This window comes from Orussus abietinus, unplaced genomic scaffold (assembly GCF_000612105.2).
Source record: "Orussus abietinus isolate OABI.00-Male unplaced genomic scaffold, Oabi_2.0 scaffold24, whole genome shotgun sequence".
Lineage (NCBI taxonomy): Eukaryota > Metazoa > Arthropoda > Insecta > Hymenoptera > Orussidae > Orussus > Orussus abietinus.
The window spans coordinates 489,695-506,812 of record NW_019394437.1 but is presented as its reverse complement, the minus strand read 5'-3'; the positions used below and the strand labels follow the sequence as shown (position 1 = coordinate 506,812).

Here is a 17,118-nt window from a genome sequence, read left to right as displayed (position 1 = left end):
CGACTAAAGTTCATTAGTGTTCACGTGTAATTCGTACATACAAAATCCTTATCCATTGGTCACATCATTTCTTTCGCATTCGAGTTGTTACGCATTACGGAACGAGTAATATTTCTGTTTCTTCGATTAAAAAAAAAAAAAGGAACGGCTTAAAACGTTTAATCTCCCGGTGGAAATGCCTTCGAGGACGAGAACGTCGCGGAGCGCCGAGAGGTAACGCGATGCCCTGAATTGACGAGCTAGTCCTAATCGTCCCCGGTAAATACTCCCGGAGAAGGTCCCCGATATTATTTTATTGCAGCCGAATTAATGCAGATCCGACCCAAAAACTACGACCGATAGGAAAGGTAACGCTGCAGGATGGTTAAAGGAAAGAGCCTACGCGTAGAATCGAATAAAATATCTATGAAACAAAACGTAACTTCGGTTCTAATTCCTATTCGCCGAAGGCATCGCCCGCGTCAATGTCACGTGCCGCAATTGGGCATTCCCGTTAGTTTTATTTTGTCCTAAAGTTACATTTATTAATCAGAGTGTAAATTTCACGGGTCCAGCTACAGCTAGGAATTCATGACTCGAGCCGCGCACCGTAGGAAGATGCAGACTTCTATCAACTGGAACAGAAACATCGTGGGGAGTTTATCCAGTCCACTCTAACGAGAGAAAATTCGTGGATTCGAAAGATCACGACTCCCAGACACGGAACGAGAACGTCGAGAGGAAATCGAACCGCTTCCGGAGATTCGAACAAGAGTGGCCACTTTGGTTCCTTCGGCGTGGCAAGGGATGAGGAAGGGGTACGGACTTACTTCGTGGTCGGCCTACGCGACGGCTCCGAGGCGGTCGGAGGTGGAGGCGGTCCCCGGCGGGCCAGCTCTTCGAGGTAGCCCATCAAGAGTCGCGTCCGTTCCGCCGCCGCAGCCTCGAGGACGAGGAATCTCCTGTCCTTGCGTAAAATGTCCTCGATCTCCGTCAGGCACGCGCCGTTCTCTTGCACCTTCTTGAACGTCTTGTCCGTGATCAGTTTCGTCTCCTGAAAGCCCGAGGATATCGTGGAATTAGTCTAAGGGTCCCGGTCGACGGGAAACGGGGGATCGATTACCTGCAGGAGCTCCCGAAAGTCAGCCTTGGCGGCAACGAGCTTGTCCTTGATGTACTCCTTGAACTCCTTTTCGCATTTCTGAAAAAGAGGAACCCGACTGATCAGACCGCGGAGTGCCAGAGGGTCAGGGGCGAGGGACGGTCTCCTTTCTCACCCTGTCGCTGGAAGAGAACTTGACGTATCTAGGGTCATCCTTGAGGAGCTTCTTGATGTCCCTCCAGGAGGCCGTGAGCTCGGTCGAAGCGCCCACCTCGTCGAGGACTTCCCGGAACTTGTCGCGCTTCTTGCGGCCGAGCTGCTCGATGTGCTCGTTGAAGAGACGCTCCTTCTCCTCGCGGTCGAGGCTCTCGGCCAGCTCCCAGCGGTGGTCCTTCCGGAGCTGGCGCTTGGCCTCCCGCCAGGCGAGGTCGCCGTTGCGCACCAGGTCGGCCAGGAGGGCGCTGAAGTGCTGGACGGCCTCGGTGTGCCGGTGGTGCTGCCGCTCCTTGTCGCGGTCCCTCAGGTGCGTCGCCAGCGTTCGCTGCACCTCCCTCTCCCTCTCTCTGAGGCTGGCCTCGGCTCGCCTCTCGCGCTCCCGCTTCAGCTTCTCGCGGTCCTTCTCGCGGTCTTCCTCGGAGTCGGATCGGTCCTCCGGCTCGTCCTGGGACACGCGAACGAGGGTCACCAGGGTCGCAGGGGTGCGACGATCGGGAAACGAGCGGCACCTTACCTCGTTCTCCTTCCTGCCGGGCTTTCCGTCGACGTCGTCCACCTCGCCGGCCTCCTTGTCCTCGACCGGCTCCCTCTTCTCCTTACCGTTCTCCTCGGCCACGAGCTCGGTCCTCCGCTGCTTCTTCTCCTTCGGCGGGCCGTCCTTGGAGGCCTTCTCCTTGTACTTCTCGCCCTCCTTCCTCTCCCGGTCCTTCTTCTCCGACTTGTGGTGGTCCTTCTCCTTGTGTCGGTGATCCTTCTCCTTTTCCTTCTCCTTTTCCTTCTCCTTTTCCTTCTCCTTTTCTTTCTCCCTTTCCTTCTCCTTTTCCTTTTCCTTCTCCTTCTTGCGCTCCTCCTTGAGGAGGCGCACGTAGTCCCTAAACCAATCCTCCCGGGCGCTCGCCGACTCAACGAGCCTGTACCTCCAGTCGGACTCCAATTTTTTCTTGCAGTCGCTCCAATGGGAGTGCCTGTCAATGTCCTTGTGTTCTTTCAGCATCGCTAGGAAATCCTTTTTAACCTGAAATGGAACGCACATGAGAGTCCTTCGTCCGATCGACGGGGTTCACGTTCTTACGAGCTATCGTTTGCCGTACGTCTCTCGAATTCTCTTCGTCTATCGGTACACGATCCTAAGAGTAATGAGAAAAAAACTCTGCCTTTGCTCATCCTTTATTTTTCTCTGTCATGCATCTTCGGTTACGCGTCCTGACCGAACGCGTCGACGCTCGTTACTCTCTACTGGGACTGCTACGACCAGAGCAACGTGTTTTTCTTTCTTTCTTTTTTTTTTAATCTTTTCTTTCGATGACGCAGAACCGTCCTACTCCGATATCCTAACTTTTCTAACTTGAAACGGTTTTCCGTCGACAGGCGCTTCTTAGGATCGAGAGACCCCTAACGCTGAAAGAAACACAGGGATTAAAACCTGAAAGAAAATGATTATTCGACTCCGAGTCGTCGTCGGAGCTTCGACCGATTTTTTTTTTCTTTCTTTCTTTTCTTGGGCGGACTCGTGGCGTCACTCGAGCGGATAAAAACGGTCCCGGAAGTCGATTCCTCGACTCTCTCCGACGACGACTCGGCACTTGCGATGAACGCGTTCACCCGATCGTCCACCTCGCTGAAAAGGAAATTCACGTTAGTGGATTATCATTGCAACTCTCAATTCAAACTATTACAGGCCGTCCAAATTACGAAGCGATGATTCATCTACGAGTTCTAAACGCGATTACGGAAAGAAAGAAAAACTTACGGTGTCTTCTCTACGAGGCTAACGAATTTACGATTCAACCTTTTCCACCGAAAGCCAGCCCGGTAGTAAGGTAAATCTTTCCCTTTTAAAACTTCCTTCGTATTTTGATCACGACCTCAACTTTTGCATTCATTGGAGAGAGAAAAAAAGAATAAGGGAGAAGAAAGAAAAATCCCTTTACTTTGGACACGTCGAAAAAGAGAGTTCAATGGTCATCTTTCTCCCTTAACAGAGTTAAGGGAACGGTATAAACGAACATCTTGAATACAGGCACACTTTGGTTATTATATTATATTATCCGGCAGAGTTACTCCGATCCTCTGACGAGCCTATAAGAAACTTGATATAAAGTCGGCGGCACGTACCGTATTTTTCCGAAAATTTCGGAAACGACTCGCGGTCGTACCTTCTCTTGCACGGAATCTTGGACCGAAAAATACAGCACGGCCGCATCTCGTCGATAAACTTAAGTACTACGACAAAATGCAACTCCGTTCCATCGTTACATAATTCTTCAACTATAAAAGCCCTATCTCGCTGTGGTTTAAAATTGCTGTCAAGAAAAAGACCAAGCTAAATGTACGGACTTGGTAAGGAAAACAAGAAGAAAAAAAAACAAAAAAATAATAAAAAAAGAAAAATAACTCCTTGGAAAACTTGATAAAATCGCCGCGCGTAGTCGCTCGTATATGTACATACTCTTGGAAAGAAAAGGAAAAAGAGAAAAAATCGACGCGACGTCAACGTGAAAATGCAACGATACCGCGCGTCTCGTAACGTCCTCTCGACGCTTCTTCTCGTACAAGTAAACGACTCGACGTCGACGTAAGAAAGATTAAAGTAAACTCGGTGACATCCACCGATCGAAGGCACTCAGCTCAGGATGCTTTGACCGTTCTTACGTCGAGGTGTAACCCCAAATGCCAATCCGTGGCATATCGTTCGTCCCGGTCCCCGATAAGGAAATGAAACCCGTAAGACTTTCGCAAGATGGTCGTAGACCGCGGGACTCGCGTTCGGCATCGTAACGGGCCCTAGCTTCTGACTCGAGTGAGTAGCTGCGCGCGATCGTTTTCGCTCTTTGGGGGAAAAAGTTAATCTTTCGAAGGTAACGAGGATTACGAGTAATATACAAATACCGAGTTCGTTCATTCTCATGACTCTGCTTTGGAGTAAAGAATGCGGTGCGCGAGGGTGTGCCAACTGTGCCACGCGATGTAGGTGGGGATGGTAGATGACATCATCCATGCCACCAACCAGCTTCAGAACCAAGCCACTCCACATATGGAACCTGTCCTGCCTGCCTCCTGACTGAAGTGGAGAGTTCAGAACACATAAGTATATAAAGGAACCGTCAGATACTAACATCATGTCTTACATTCTCTAGCTCTCCCAACCTTAGAAGCTACTTCAAACTTGTCAATCGACTTCTTATCGAGCAAATCTCATTTCGATTAGAGAAGCTTTAACTAGATACTTTCCCTGCATGCGTTCTTCGGTCATTCGATTAATGACGAGACGAACGCGTATTACGTACAAGTGGAACAAAATAATAACATACCTATGGAACCTGAAAGAACAATTGATTACGGCTGAAAACACAAGGCAGGCTGATTAGTTCCTCTTCCCTTGGTTAAGACATTGCCCGTTTACCGAGGTCAGGGCCGAGACCCTGCCGCGACGATGTCTTGGACGCGAACGAACATGGTTTCGAGCCGGTCGTTCTCGGAGAGGTCTCGATACGAGCAGTGACTTAACGCAAATTTCCAACGGATCGAAAAAATATCGAATGTCAATTGGTTAAATCTCTGTCGAGTGTACACTTCGCTCGCTGTCTTTTCTCAGAGGCATGCATGAATTTTGCGTACCGTGAATTAGGTGCTCGTCGCCTTTGTTCAAGCGTTCATTTTTCTCAAGAATTTCTAAACCACCAACGATGACTCTTGGTGCTGAAATTTTCCGTTCTCGAAAATTACGAGGTCCGAATGAACCTTTTAAACAATCTCGACACATCGAGCGTGTCAATTCAGTGGTCGGAATTATTCGAGCACTCTTGCGATACGAAGCTAATGTAAAAGCATGTAAATCAAAATTAATTTCCGATATAAATTAAACGTTTTACCAAGAAAACGTTAAAAATACATATCCTCGAAAATAATGAACACTTGGCGACCTCAAACCAAATTACACGTACACAATTCTATAAACACTTTTAATAAAACAGCTTTCTGATATGACGAACGTTTACGTGTGCAAAATGTATTATTTACTCCGTATATCCTGTAATGAAAGCAAAATGGTCGTTGAGCGACCAAAATTATACAGTGCGATTAATAACCGTAAACATACCTGTTCGCGTTTAGCCGTTTTTTCCTCCTTCTCTCGTTTCCGCACCTCCAGTAGAAATTCATTGAAGAGGCTTTCACGTTCGCGCATCTTCTCGACATTTTTAAAACGTTCATCTCTGCCATGCTTTTGCGCGAAATCACTGAAAGATGATCTGAAACGGACAATTCCGTTAGTAGAACTTGCAAACTCTGCTGATTTTTTTAAATCGACAAATGGATCGTGGTGGCACCGACTACGTACTTCCCATGAAGATTAGCCTCTTCGAGCAGCTTTTGAAATTGCTCCTTCCGTTCCTTCATCTTGTTCCGCTTTTCTCGTCGTTCTTCCTCGGCCCTTTCCTTTACATATTTTTCGAAAACCTGTTTCCTCTCCTTGGACGTGAGCAGAAGATACCGAGGGTCGAAAACTATCTTGTGAAGTTCCTTTTCCCAGGTGCTAAATGCTGAAACCTGCAAACACCAAAATACGATTTTTTCTGCTTCAGAAGAAAAAAAAAAGTAAGAAAGAAACCGAAGAACTATTTAGCATATATATAAGACGTACATCCTTTTCGGCGAGCATGTCTCTAAATGACTTGATTCTGGTCTCGAGTGGAACAATAGCCCTCTCTCTGGCTGCGCGTACTTCCGCCTCTATCGCGGCTTCTTTCCCAATGTCGATCGTCTTCTTTCCCTCCTTCTCTTCCTCTTCTTTTGGAGCTGGACCTAACGATTTAACGAAACCGTATAACGATCGATATACCCTCAAACAGGACTACTTGTCCTGGAGATTGAAACTCAAACTTTACCTTTTACTTCTTCCGGTTTACTTTTTTTGGCAGGTGTAGGTTGATCTTCGTCGCTGCTGTCGCTGGTATCCGACTGGCGTACAGTCTTCATGACTCCAAGGACATCCGGGGGCGTCGAGATCATTTTGTCGACATCTTGACGACCGACCAGATCATCCGGGCGCTCCCAAACCGATATGCGCGAAGAGGGATTGTAAAAGAATACCCGACCGTCGCCGGTCCAAACGACGCACCTAATTTAGGACGGAGTAATGCTTATTTCAGATGACATATTTTTCAAGAAACCGTCAAGTACTCCGATACAGAGAACGAAAGAACGATAGGGGAATATAACATAAATTTACCAGGGCGTTCCCGGTACTGGTGTGCTCGAAACTGGCCTCGATTTGTCCTGAGGTTTCGCGACTTCTTTAGGGGTTGGCTCTTCCTTCTTCATCTTTGGAGCCTCGGGCTCCTTCACGGTCTCTTTGGTTTCTTGATTACTCTCTTGCTTGACTACTTCCTGCTTGACCGCCTCCGAAGGGCTGGTAGTCGCCGCGGGTGGTGGCTCCTCCGTTTTTTGCCGCAACGCCGCTTTAGCGTCTGGTTAGGAAGTATAATTATAAGACGCAAACATCGTTTATAAATTACGGCATGTAAGAAAATTGCAACAAGCAACGTACTTTCGAGATCCTTCAGAGCCTGCGGTTTTTCCCAAACTGACTCTCCAGCTTTGCTATTGTAGTAGTATAAACGACCATCCGGTGCCCGATGCTCGGTCCAGACCATGGCGGAGGCAATTATCTCGGCATCGATCTGTGCCATGATGGCAGGATCTTCGGTCACGGCTTGAGGGGTCATTACACCATGAGGCATTTGAGGCATTCCTAGAAGACGAGAAATTATTTTCTTCCTCTCTTTCTTTCATGTAAAAATGAACAAAGGTCGCAACAGTTCGTGATTCTTTACCCCAGTTAGTCTGCGGAGGACCATACGTTCCGAAAGCTTGAAATCCTGGTGGTGGCATGCCGAACGGTGCTGTACCAAAAGGTGCTGCCATCGGTCCTCCAAACTGATTGGGCATTCTATGTTGCATCGGTACGATCGCTGGAGGAGGTTGCATTAAATTCGTTGTACTATTTACGGGCGTCGTGTTGGTAACCGCTGCTGGTGCAGCTGTGAACATTTTACTCGTGGACGTCACTGGAACGCCTGGAATAAAATGATAATAATGTCAATAGAACCGAATTGGAATAAAAGCGGATTGTAATTATGGTATTTACCGTTTGTCTGATTGACTTCGGACTGCGTTGTTATTTCTGGCACGTCGTTGAGCGACGGCGGCGGTCCTGTTCCTGGTGGCGCAGTGCTTAACTGATTGATGTTGTCGGCGTTATTAGGTGGCGGTTGTTCATTACTCTGTGGTGGCCTTGCTTCGTTAACTTGTGGCTGAATATTTGTATTGGTGGGTGTAGTCGATCGGGCTGTTTGATTGGCTGCTCCATGGACGAGTTGTTCCAACTGAAGCAACGAGATGAAATTTATTGAAAAATATGCGAAAGGTACATGGAAGCATACAGGTTTATAAAGAAAACATTTATCGCGACCTACCTGATCCTGCACCATAACCTTCACGTTTGGCCCTTCTGGCTTTTTCCATGTCGTATCTCTTGTCCGAATATTGTAATAATACGACTTGCCATCTAAAGTCTTTGTCTCCACCCAAACCTCACCATTGAGATCCAATCCTGGAATGTTTGTTTGCTGCTGCTGCTGTAATTGTTGTTGCGGTGGCTGTTGGCCTGGAATCTATAACCAAATTTATTTTATTACGATGGATCAAAAGAAACGGTTAGTATGATAATATATGAAATTTAATTTAATTACGCTATTCATGTTCGGTGGTCCCATTCCAGGTGGAGGTCCAAAAGGTCCCGGAGCTGCACCCATGGGTCCATTCATCATGTGTGGCGGAGGCTACGATAACAATTAAACGAGTCCGATATACTTGAATATGTTCGGTATCGATAAATTTTTCATTGCAATTTTATTACCATTCCAGGTGGTCCCATTAGATTATGGGGACTCATCAAATTTGGTGGTCCCATGGGTCCCCAACTAGGGTCGAACGGCGGTGGTCCGCGAAATCGAGGTCCAGCTGGTCCAGGTGGACAATTTGGCCGAGGAGGTCCCTCGAACGGATACCCATTATTGGCTCCACGAAACATTGGGCCACGGGGTCCAAATCCTCTTCCTCGGAATCTCGGTGGACCTCCTCTCATGGGAAAATCAAAGCTTCCTCGGCCACGACCCCTAATGCATTAATTAACAATTAAATAGAAATTCACTTTCTACTTTGAATGCATCACGATAGTCAGAAACAAAAGGATTAACGTGCTCCAGGACGTGTGAAGTTATATGCATATTATAGGAAAACATTAAGGAATCAAGACGAACGGAACGAACCGATCGTCAACCCTAACCTTACAAACGATGCGAAAGTAAAGTATGATTGGCTCTATCAGAGAAATCGGCAGTGTTTCAGGCCTGTGGGAAATAAAATGATGATTTACCTGAAGCCCCCTCGACCTCTCGGTATAAAATGCCTGTACTCATCGCCCTCGAAAGCGTATTCCTCCAAATCTTCAACGCCCTCCTCGTTGTGCTCCTGCTCGTTGCTGGCGGCCGCTTCGACGTTCACGGTCGCTTGCTCCGTATTTCCTTCCATTTAGCAGCAATTTCTTTCAAAATTACACTTTATACATACCCGTGTACTATCACAACACGCGAGGACACCGCAAACAAATCACTATTTTATTATATGCAACCCGTAAACACGATATTACCAACGGCTGAAACAAACTACTCTAGCAGTACGGAGTCGCTAACAACGCGAGCATTCTTTTGCCACGCTTACATGGATTACTGCGTATGCATGCACGTTCGGATTCCACGCGCGACTTGAAAAACTACAGACGATCAAAATTTACAGAACGATAGAATTTTCCTGGAAACGTAAAATGCATCGAAAAAAGCTTAACCGTGACTACACGGCATCGTCTCCACCGGCCAAAAATTCGACATGTACTAACCTCTCTACCAAAGAGTTACTACGCGATAGAGACTCGAGGACGATTCGACCAACATAGCGCGTCTTGATTGGTTCGCTTCCGCCATCTTAGTTTCAGGAGGACCAATCAGGGAAGAGCATTTCCGGTCTACTCCGATACGATTTAAGCCAACCGGAAAGAGCGATGCAATACGAGTATTTTGAAACGCACCCGCGCAAGTTTTCATCGATTTACAAGATGGCTACTGCTCCCGCATTTATTTTCTAAGCCGTAAAAAATATAGATAATCTTCTATTAAATAGTCCTCGGCATGATTAGCAATGGATCGCTGTAGTTGCAATTTCAATGGAGAAGGTGAAAACCTCTTCGTTAAAACGTAAATGGATATTGATAAAAAAAAAAAGAACTATTACAGGAAGTATCCCGCCCTTTCGACGGCGCCATGTTGCCCGTGTCTTCCGTTCGTGAAAGCTAACGAGAGGGGACGATCGGCCGATTAAAAGGTGATTTCACCGGAATCTTGAAAAAAATCCAAACGTTCTGCGATTTCCCGAAACCGCTGTACCTTTTGCTTGTCATTTTGAAAATACGGTAAGCCGGAGGCAGTCCCTTTTTCTTGCCATCCCCCTCGAAACGCACGAACGTGTAGTTGTCTATCAGGAGGAAGAAAATCGCATTTTTATTGCATCTGCCCGGTTTTTTTGTAATTGTTAGTGACATTTTTCAAATGCGACATTTAGATCGCTCTCTTAAATGCCTGGTTTTCCTGTTTACCTAAAATTTCTTTAATTCTTAAGCTTCCGACGATTTCGTCGCGTTCTCACGTTTTACTTTTGTTTTCTGAAATACTTCACAAAGGTACCCCATTGTTGGGCATCGTAACATTCCTTTCCATTGTTATTGTTTGTGCCTCTGTGTTTTGTGTTGGAGTTTTTTCACGATCTGAATTAAAGTGCGTAGTTGCCTTCCACTTTTGAATGCTAAGCTCCAGGGGGGCTGGGCCTTCTGTCATACTTTACCGTTTTGGGGTCCACCATACATTTATATTTTATTAATTTAGGAATCGATTTGTAAATGTTTCTTTACAACTTAAAAATACTTTAATAGAGACAATGGCAGATCCAGCGGTCGATCATGCTGACACTCCCGAAGAGGAGTTGGAGGTTGAGTCAAATTATAAGCCACCACCTGAGAAGACAATCGAACAGATATTAGAGGCGGACAAGGAAGATGAGAGTCTGAGAAAGTATAAAGAAACACTTTTGGGCGAAGCTAAATCTGGTGGAGTAATAGTTGGTAAGTCGATGATAATTATACACATAGATACTTAATTACTTTACATTAATCTAGGTACTAAGATATTAACAAATGAATTATTTTTTTCCATGCCATAGAACCCAATGACCCTAGGAAAGTTATAGTAAAAAAATTGGCACTTTGCGTGGTGGATAGACCCGACATGGAATTAGATTTAACTGGAGATCTTTCCCAATTGAAAAAACAAACGTTTATCATTAAAGAAGGTGTGAGTTACCGCATACGAATTGACTTCATTGTACAGCGTGAAATAGTCCATGGATTAAAATACGTGCAAAAAACATACCGCCTTGGAGTACCTGGTAAGCTTGATCAATCCGTGTTACTTTGGTTAATTGTTTAAATTAAAATGATCGGAGGTAACCCCTTTAAAGATTATACCTCTAAATTAAGAAAAATATTTAAAAAATTTCTCTGCTCGAACAGTAAATAGTACATTTATTTCAAATGCATTCCCTTTTGGATGTATCATAGGAGTGACAGGTAACATTGCATTTAAATTTGGGGAATTTAAAATTACGCGTGCATGACGATACTTTCAAACGACCGTTCTCCATATTTGCAGTGGACAAGATGACGCATATGGTAGGCTCGTACCCACCAAAGACCGAGATCCAGTCGTATACGACTCCTTCAGAGGATGCACCCGCAGGCATGGTAGCACGTGGTTCGTACACGGTCAGTTCACTCTTTACGGATGACGACAAACATGAACACCTCAAGTGGGAGTGGTCGTTTGACATCAAAAAGGATTGGAAGGAATAAAAATTAAAGAAAAAAAAAAAATTGTGCTTTCCGATTATCTACGTTAAACGACGAGGTCTACCTAACCTTAAGGGATATGCAATTATACATAAGGATGATGAATGCCAAACTATGCTCCGATGGATTTTTAGTGCTTTTTTTAGCCAAGGCTGGCAAGTCAAGAAGATGTACTATTAAGTAATAAGTTACGGAGAGACGATGGTATTTATTTAGTATTCATGCTAATCATGAATACTTTGTGCTGCGAGTGCAATTAAGTCGTACGTATAGAGAAGAAAAAAAAATCTCAGAAGAGTTCATTTAAGGTGATCGATTAGAGGAACCAAATAGCTACCGAGGTTGCAATGAGAGAATTTCAGAAAGTATTAGGGTCTCGCGAGTCATGTGAATTTTTGCAGTTTCATACATTTGTAGAAAAGTTAATCTCGATCGGTCTTGGGTGTGTGTAACGTAACAATTGACAGAAGAAATTAGTAGGTAGTAGAAGAAGCAGCGATTCTCCGTTAACGACTTAAGAGTTTAAAAACTGTGATACGAAACGGTAGATTTTAGCAACGAACGCACAGTAGGAATCGGAGCCGAATTATTCCTCCTCTATACCGTAAAAGCATCTAATGTAATCAGTTATTTGGACCCTTCAGTATCTAGAGGGTGTAAAGGTGTGTTCACCAAATTTTACCACGTATCGAAAGTTATCGTCGTTTAAAGGTAAAACGTGCAGGCGTGTTACCATAATCAGTCAGCTACAAATGTAAAAAATATCGTCTACTATTTCTTGTGTACTTATACCGTGAAAAGTCTCGATTCATTGTCGGATGTACAATGAATGTGCTTTGGGGCCAAAATCTATCGTTTACTGTCGGAGTTTTTAGGCAAGCGTGGGTGTGCTCACCACGTGCACCTGCGCGTACGTAGGTGCGTTTACAGTTACAAGAGATTACACGTGCGAAGCACAGTAAGGTTGCGTGCGATTTGCATAATATACCAGTATGCAAGTTATTCATGATGTATGTTAACCGAGTATACATCCTACACTCGCGAGTAATGTAATAACGGTTACTTCGTGAAAATATAGCACTTTTTACTATTATTTACTTAATTATATTATATTCGTCGTCGATACGCGTAATCGAGGGCATTCTAGGAGCCCGACGATTAATTAATTCGCTTTATTTCCTTGGGAAAAAGAAAAATACATGGAGAAATAATACATATAAAAGTGTGTCCGTCCCTTAAAATTATCAGGGATACTGGATTCGCGAAAAGAATGTACAGAAACGCCACCGCGGGTTGTGTGTACAGGACGGATTATGCAACTACGGCAATAACGCTTGCGAGAAAGCACTTGGATCACTCGGTACGAGGCGCCGCTCGAGACTCCTTCCGGGTTAAGAGGAAGAGGAAGAGGAAGGAAGACCGTGGCTTATTCTCAACGAGGAAAAAAAGAAAAAAAAAATACAAAGAGAGGAGGAACATCGGGGTCGTTTGAAAGATCACCACCCAAGAACGCCGAAGTTAATAGCGACTAAAAATAGAGCCGGGAGAGCGGTCGGGGTATTTTTAAGTGGAAGCGAATTTTCCGCGGAAACGAGGAGAAGAGCCTACGGTGCGTCGCGTCAACGTCGATTCAAATTAACGGATCGATCAACGAATTCGTTAGAACTTTCGCGGATCTATAGAGATATCAAGGTATCGCTCGTATCCTCGTTATCTTTCGCTCGCGAGTACTAAGAGACGCTTAACCGAAAGGTTCACCGGGCGGGACACCAACGGAAAATGGAAAAATATGAATTTGCTATATGGACAAAACGAACCACCGAAACCTGCGCGAGGGCCAACGAGCATCGACCGTTTTAACGGGGCGACGCGTTCCTCGTGCAATTGCGAATCGCGTCTACGGGGAGGGACCCAATCGGGAAATTCGGAGTCGAGGCTGCAGGGGAACCGGCCGTTTCTGGCGCCCTTCTTGGCTTCCCAGATTGGCTCGAAACTAGGCTCGCAGACTCCGCCGAGGAAGACTGGGGTGCGAGTTAACAGGCGCAATCGCAGGCGCACCTGCGCACGCGCTTCTCGCGCCGATGAGCGAATGGCTCAGGAATCGAGCGAACCGAGCGAGGCTGCACGTCTGAAAAAATGATCTTTTGTCAGAACCGCGGGATTCACCGATATCCGCGTATCAAGGAACGATTCTTACAGTGGGGCCGATTCTCCTCCTCGCGCTCCTGCCGTTGAAGGACGAGTCGTCCCGGAACTTGATGCACCTGTTGCTCGTGCTGGTGGTGCTCCGCCTGCTGCTCCGGACTCTGACTCTCGGCGATCCGTGCCTGCGCCTGGACCGGGATCTCCATGGACTCGAGGGGCCTCGGGGGCGAGGAGAACTTTGGCGCGCGACCTTCCACGACCTAAAAAGGAAAAAAGTTCCTGTCTCGTTGCAGAAAAAAAAATTTGGCAGCGGTGGGATTCGAACCCACGCCTCCGAAGAGACTGGTGCCTTAAACCAGCGCCTTAGACCGCTCGGCCACGCTACCGACGGTATTCCCCGAGACCCGAGGTTCTCATCGCGCCATTTTCTCCTCCTTTCCGCCCCACGGGGGCTCGTCGAGGAAACGAACCTGGCGAATGATGCTGCGCACTTCGACGGGAATTGGGAAGCCCCTGTCGGCTTCGTCGCTCCGGTCCTCGGTACCGGGGAAGGGTTTAGCCTCTTGTCGTTCCTCGTCGCTATCGTCGCGGGACCGAGAAGCCTCATCGAGGTTGCCGCTCTCCAGGAGGTTCCTCACCTCTATCGGCAGAGGGAACGGTCCGAGAGGTATCGGTCGAGCTCCTTCCGGGAACGGCTTGAACTCCTGGACGACGGTCTGGAAGAGGGAATTTCAAGGATTCTCCCGTGCTCACGGACGAGGAGATCGAACGTACCTCGCGACGCGCTCCCTCCGGAACGGGGACCGGGAAGGCTCGAGCGACGACGTGTTCCCCGGTGATCTGCTGAATGATGTTCTTGATCTCCAGAGGGACTTGCTGAATGATGCGCCTGATCTCCAGAGGGATCCCCTGGAAAGGGTGAGGCCTCTCGGGGGCGGAGGCCTGCGGGTCCATCGGCACCCCGTGCTCCCGAGGGGGCATCATCATCCGGGGAACCGCTTGCTGCTCGTGGAGTTGGCCCTCGGCCCGAGGGGCCTGCATCATCGGCGGGACCGGCTGCTCCTGGTGGAACACGGAGACGACCGGCTGCTCCTGCTGGTGGAACATGGCGGGCATCCGCGGTTCCTGCGGCATCGCGCCCACGGGGTCCATCGGGAAGTGGCGCAACTCGATCTGAGGAGGAACCTCTCGTCAGGGCGCGGCTCGACCTCCTCCGCCTCGGCGCGAATCGAATCTCACCTGCGGTCCCGCACGCGGAGGACGCATCTCCATGGGGAGCTGGGGCAAATTGCGCAGTTCCGGGGGCAAGATTCCCGCGGGGATGTGGTTCAGTCCCCGAGGGTCGCTGAGGGGCAGCTGTTGCATATCGGGAACCTGATACCTAGGGTGCACTCGGTACCGGTGGTAGTTCGGTTCCTGGCTCCCAACGGGGATCTGCACGGTTCCCAGAGGAACGATGATCGGCGTCGGCATCTCCTGCTCCCGTTGCCTGGACGCGTTTCAAACGAAATCGTCGGGATTAGGGGTACTCTCGCGATTCCCGGGCGAACGATCGCTCTTCCGGTCGAGACTTACTCCTGATGCGGATTTCCGGACTCGCACAGGATGGCGACGCGCTCGCCGCTGAGCCGCTGGAACCTCTGGGGGTCGGTGCCGTTGCCGTCGATGCCGTTGTCTGACCCATCGGTCACCTCGTCGGCCCTTCGTCTCTCCACGACGCAGGAAACTCTGCTGCGCGCCTGCTGCATCAAGGTCTAAGAGAACGACGACGATCGGTCATTAAATCGTCCCCTGTGAAAGAAATCGGCGAGTCGCGGACCAACCCCTGCAATGTCGTCGAGGTCCAGCTGAAGAGGCAGCTTGATGCGAACCGGAGGGAACTCCTCGTCGTCGTAGTCGTCCTCCTCGTCGTTGTCCCCGTCGTCGCCGTCGGGCTTTCCGTCACCGTTCCGGGCTCTGGCGTCCTGGCTCTCGGATCGAACCTCCTTGGCTCCGCTCGGTTCGGACGATGCTTGCGAATAGTCCTTGACGTCGGCGGGTTCCTGGCAACGGGGGATCGGGGGGGTCAGACGCGACTCTTCTCCGGACGGTCGCGGCGAAATTCCGGGGATCGGCAACTCGACCTGGGTCGCGGGAAGGAGCGGACTCGCTTTCACTCGGTCCCGCGACCTAAAGGACTCCTCTTTTTCCGACGATCGCTCCGCCGCGTCCCGCCCCTCCGGAACCACGGTTGGACGGGGCAATCGCGGAATCGAGAGCGCGGCGATTTCCCGAGGGGAAAGCGTCGGAGGACTCCTTCCATCTCGGCGATCGAGAAAAGTCTCGATCGTCGCGGCGACACGGTCGGTCGGCCCGGCGGAGAGAAATCGCTTCCAGAGAACGTTCACCTTGCCGGGGCGGCGCGCAACGGGCAACCCACTTTCCGCCGGTACCTTTCCACCGACCGGCACCGACCGACACCGACCGACACCGACCGGCACCGGCCGGCACCGGCCGGCACCGACCGGCACCGGCGCATCCTCCGAGGCTTTTCTCTCCCTTTCCAGGCGACTCGGAGGACGCCTCCGCGAATCGAGGTCATCGGATGCGCCGAGCCGCTTCCGAGTCGAAATCAGCGGGGAGGGAGCGGGGAGGGTCGGGTTACGCAACTCTCGGTCGCGGTTCTCCTTGAGCCCGAAGCCCGAGTCGGCCGGATCCTTGGGTCCCGTTGCTCCGAGAGAGTCACCTGTTTCAGCGCCTCGGGCCACGGACGATCCGGAAACTCCCGCTCGGGCGTCCGCGGGGTCTGGACGGCCTCGGGGCCGCAGGATGCGCGGGCCTGGACCCAGGACGCCGCCAGAATGAATCCGCCGAGGACCACCGACACGGTGACCAGGGTGACGGCGGCGATCCGGGCGATCTGCACCGCCGTGCTCTTGGTGGCCGGCCTCATGTACGCCTGCAACACCGAACAGTCCTTTCTAGGCGAGAAATCCTCGACTTCCGGGAACTTTCTCCGCCGCGGAGGTTCCTCCCGTCCGCTCGCGACGACTCCGGAGAAGCCCGGACGATCCGTTCTCGATTCGAGCCGAGCGGATCCGTTCGATCCTCCGGGTAGAGGCGAGTAGGAGCGGGAACCAAAGGTCGAGAGATAGTAGGCCATCCGCCATCCACCATCTTGGCTCGGTCCGGGGGATCCCGGGGACGATCGAGACCGAGGTCTCTTCGCTCCCTTTGCCGGCCGAGCGTTCCTTAACGAGTTCCCCCGGACTCGCGCCGTTGGTCTCGACTTTTTTTTCCTCGCCGCGTTGCGGAAACTCTCGAGGAGATCTCAAGGATAGATCCGCCGAACGATCTCGACGTCCCGGAAAGGAGGCGTTGCGCAACGCTCCGAGACCTCGGGATCGATCGTCCCTCGGAGGGGGCGGAAAAGGGTCGGGGCGGTTCCCTTACCGGGGGCGGCTCGGACGCGGAGTAGACCTCGCTGGGGGCGTAGTGCCCGTGGTCCGGGGATGCCTTCTCCGAGCCCACGGCGACCGTGGCCAGGGAGTCGGGCTGCTCCTTCTCCATTCCTTCGGGGTTGCGCTTCCGTTCGCTCGGTCGCGGCCTCGTCAAAATTCGACGAACTCGGCGTCTCGATCGCTCGACGACAGGACGCGCAGTGAGTCCCCGCCGCGCTCGG

The 17,118-nt window shown here is 49.6% G+C and overlaps 3 protein-coding genes and 1 non-coding gene across 5 annotated transcripts; 1 reads left to right on the top strand and 3 right to left on the bottom strand.

The window, feature by feature from the left end:
• Nucleotides 1-9: 9 nt before the first annotated feature.
• LOC105701746 (transcription elongation regulator 1) lies at nt 10-9,233 on the bottom strand. Its single transcript, XM_012428768.2, has 17 exons — nt 8,736-9,233; nt 8,217-8,475; nt 8,050-8,139; nt 7,774-7,971; nt 7,446-7,683; nt 7,132-7,374; nt 6,846-7,049; nt 6,528-6,765; nt 6,184-6,416; nt 5,940-6,100; nt 5,637-5,845; nt 5,397-5,547; nt 1,812-2,312; nt 1,257-1,742; nt 1,103-1,180; nt 810-1,033; nt 10-614 (listed from the first exon to the last, which is right to left on the bottom strand). The coding sequence occupies exons 1-17, from the start codon at nt 8,888-8,890 to the stop codon at nt 611-613; spliced, it is 3,672 nt and encodes a 1,223-aa protein (XP_012284191.1). The 5' UTR covers nt 8,891-9,233; the 3' UTR covers nt 10-610.
• Nucleotides 9,234-9,635: 402 nt separating this feature from the next.
• On the top strand, nt 9,636-11,336 carry LOC105701860 (rho GDP-dissociation inhibitor 2). 2 transcript variants are annotated; one of them, XM_012428984.2, is made up of 4 exons: nt 9,636-9,736; nt 10,341-10,529; nt 10,628-10,852; nt 11,116-11,336. In XM_012428984.2, exons 2-4 carry the CDS (start codon nt 10,346-10,348, stop codon nt 11,313-11,315), a joined length of 609 nt encoding a protein of 202 aa, XP_012284407.1. In that variant the 5' UTR covers nt 9,636-9,736; nt 10,341-10,345; the 3' UTR covers nt 11,316-11,336. The 2 variants fall into 2 exon arrangements, with proteins under 2 accessions (XP_012284407.1, XP_012284405.1); XM_012428982.2 differs by having other exon boundaries at nt 9,668-9,824.
• Nucleotides 11,337-12,469: 1,133 nt separating this feature from the next.
• LOC105701859 (F-actin-monooxygenase MICAL3) lies at nt 12,470-17,081 on the bottom strand. Its single transcript, XM_012428981.2, has 9 exons — nt 16,890-17,081; nt 16,183-16,395; nt 15,281-15,499; nt 15,033-15,211; nt 14,697-14,946; nt 14,232-14,630; nt 13,928-14,173; nt 13,510-13,717; nt 12,470-13,440 (listed from the first exon to the last, which is right to left on the bottom strand). Exons 1-9 carry the CDS (start codon nt 17,004-17,006, stop codon nt 13,346-13,348), a joined length of 1,926 nt encoding a protein of 641 aa, XP_012284404.1. The 5' UTR covers nt 17,007-17,081; the 3' UTR covers nt 12,470-13,345.
• Trnal-aag lies at nt 13,762-13,843 on the bottom strand. Its single transcript has one exon. It is a non-coding gene; the product is annotated as a tRNA-Leu (tRNA).
• Nucleotides 17,082-17,118: the final 37 nt, after the last annotated feature.

Bases quoted from the DNA above. Each gene is read 5' to 3' on its own strand.
- LOC105701746 (XM_012428768.2), bottom strand. From the start codon at position 8,890: ATGGAAGGAAATACGGAGCAAGCGACCGTGAACGTCGAAGCGGCCGCC. The intron at 1,743-1,811 runs GTAAGGTGCCGC...CGCGTGTCCCAG, and splicing joins CCGGCAGGAAGGAGAACGAG to GACGAGCCGGAGGACCGATC. The intron at 1,034-1,102 runs GTAATCGATCCC...TCGGGCTTTCAG, and splicing joins ACTTTCGGGAGCTCCTGCAG to GAGACGAAACTGATCACGGA.
- LOC105701860 (XM_012428984.2), top strand. From the start codon at position 10,346: ATGGCAGATCCAGCGGTCGATCATGCTGACACTCCCGAAGAGGAGTTG. The intron at 10,530-10,627 runs GTAAGTCGATGA...TCCATGCCATAG, and splicing joins ATCTGGTGGAGTAATAGTTG to AACCCAATGACCCTAGGAAA. The intron at 10,853-11,115 runs GTAAGCTTGATC...CCATATTTGCAG, and splicing joins ATACCGCCTTGGAGTACCTG to TGGACAAGATGACGCATATG.
- LOC105701859 (XM_012428981.2), bottom strand. From the start codon at position 17,006: ATGGAGAAGGAGCAGCCCGACTCCCTGGCCACGGTCGCCGTGGGCTCG. The intron at 16,396-16,889 runs GTAAGGGAACCG...TCGGTGTTGCAG, and splicing joins CCGCGTCCGAGCCGCCCCCG to GCGTACATGAGGCCGGCCAC. The intron at 15,212-15,280 runs GTTGGTCCGCGA...TCGTTCTCTTAG, and splicing joins ACCTCGACGACATTGCAGGG to ACCTTGATGCAGCAGGCGCG.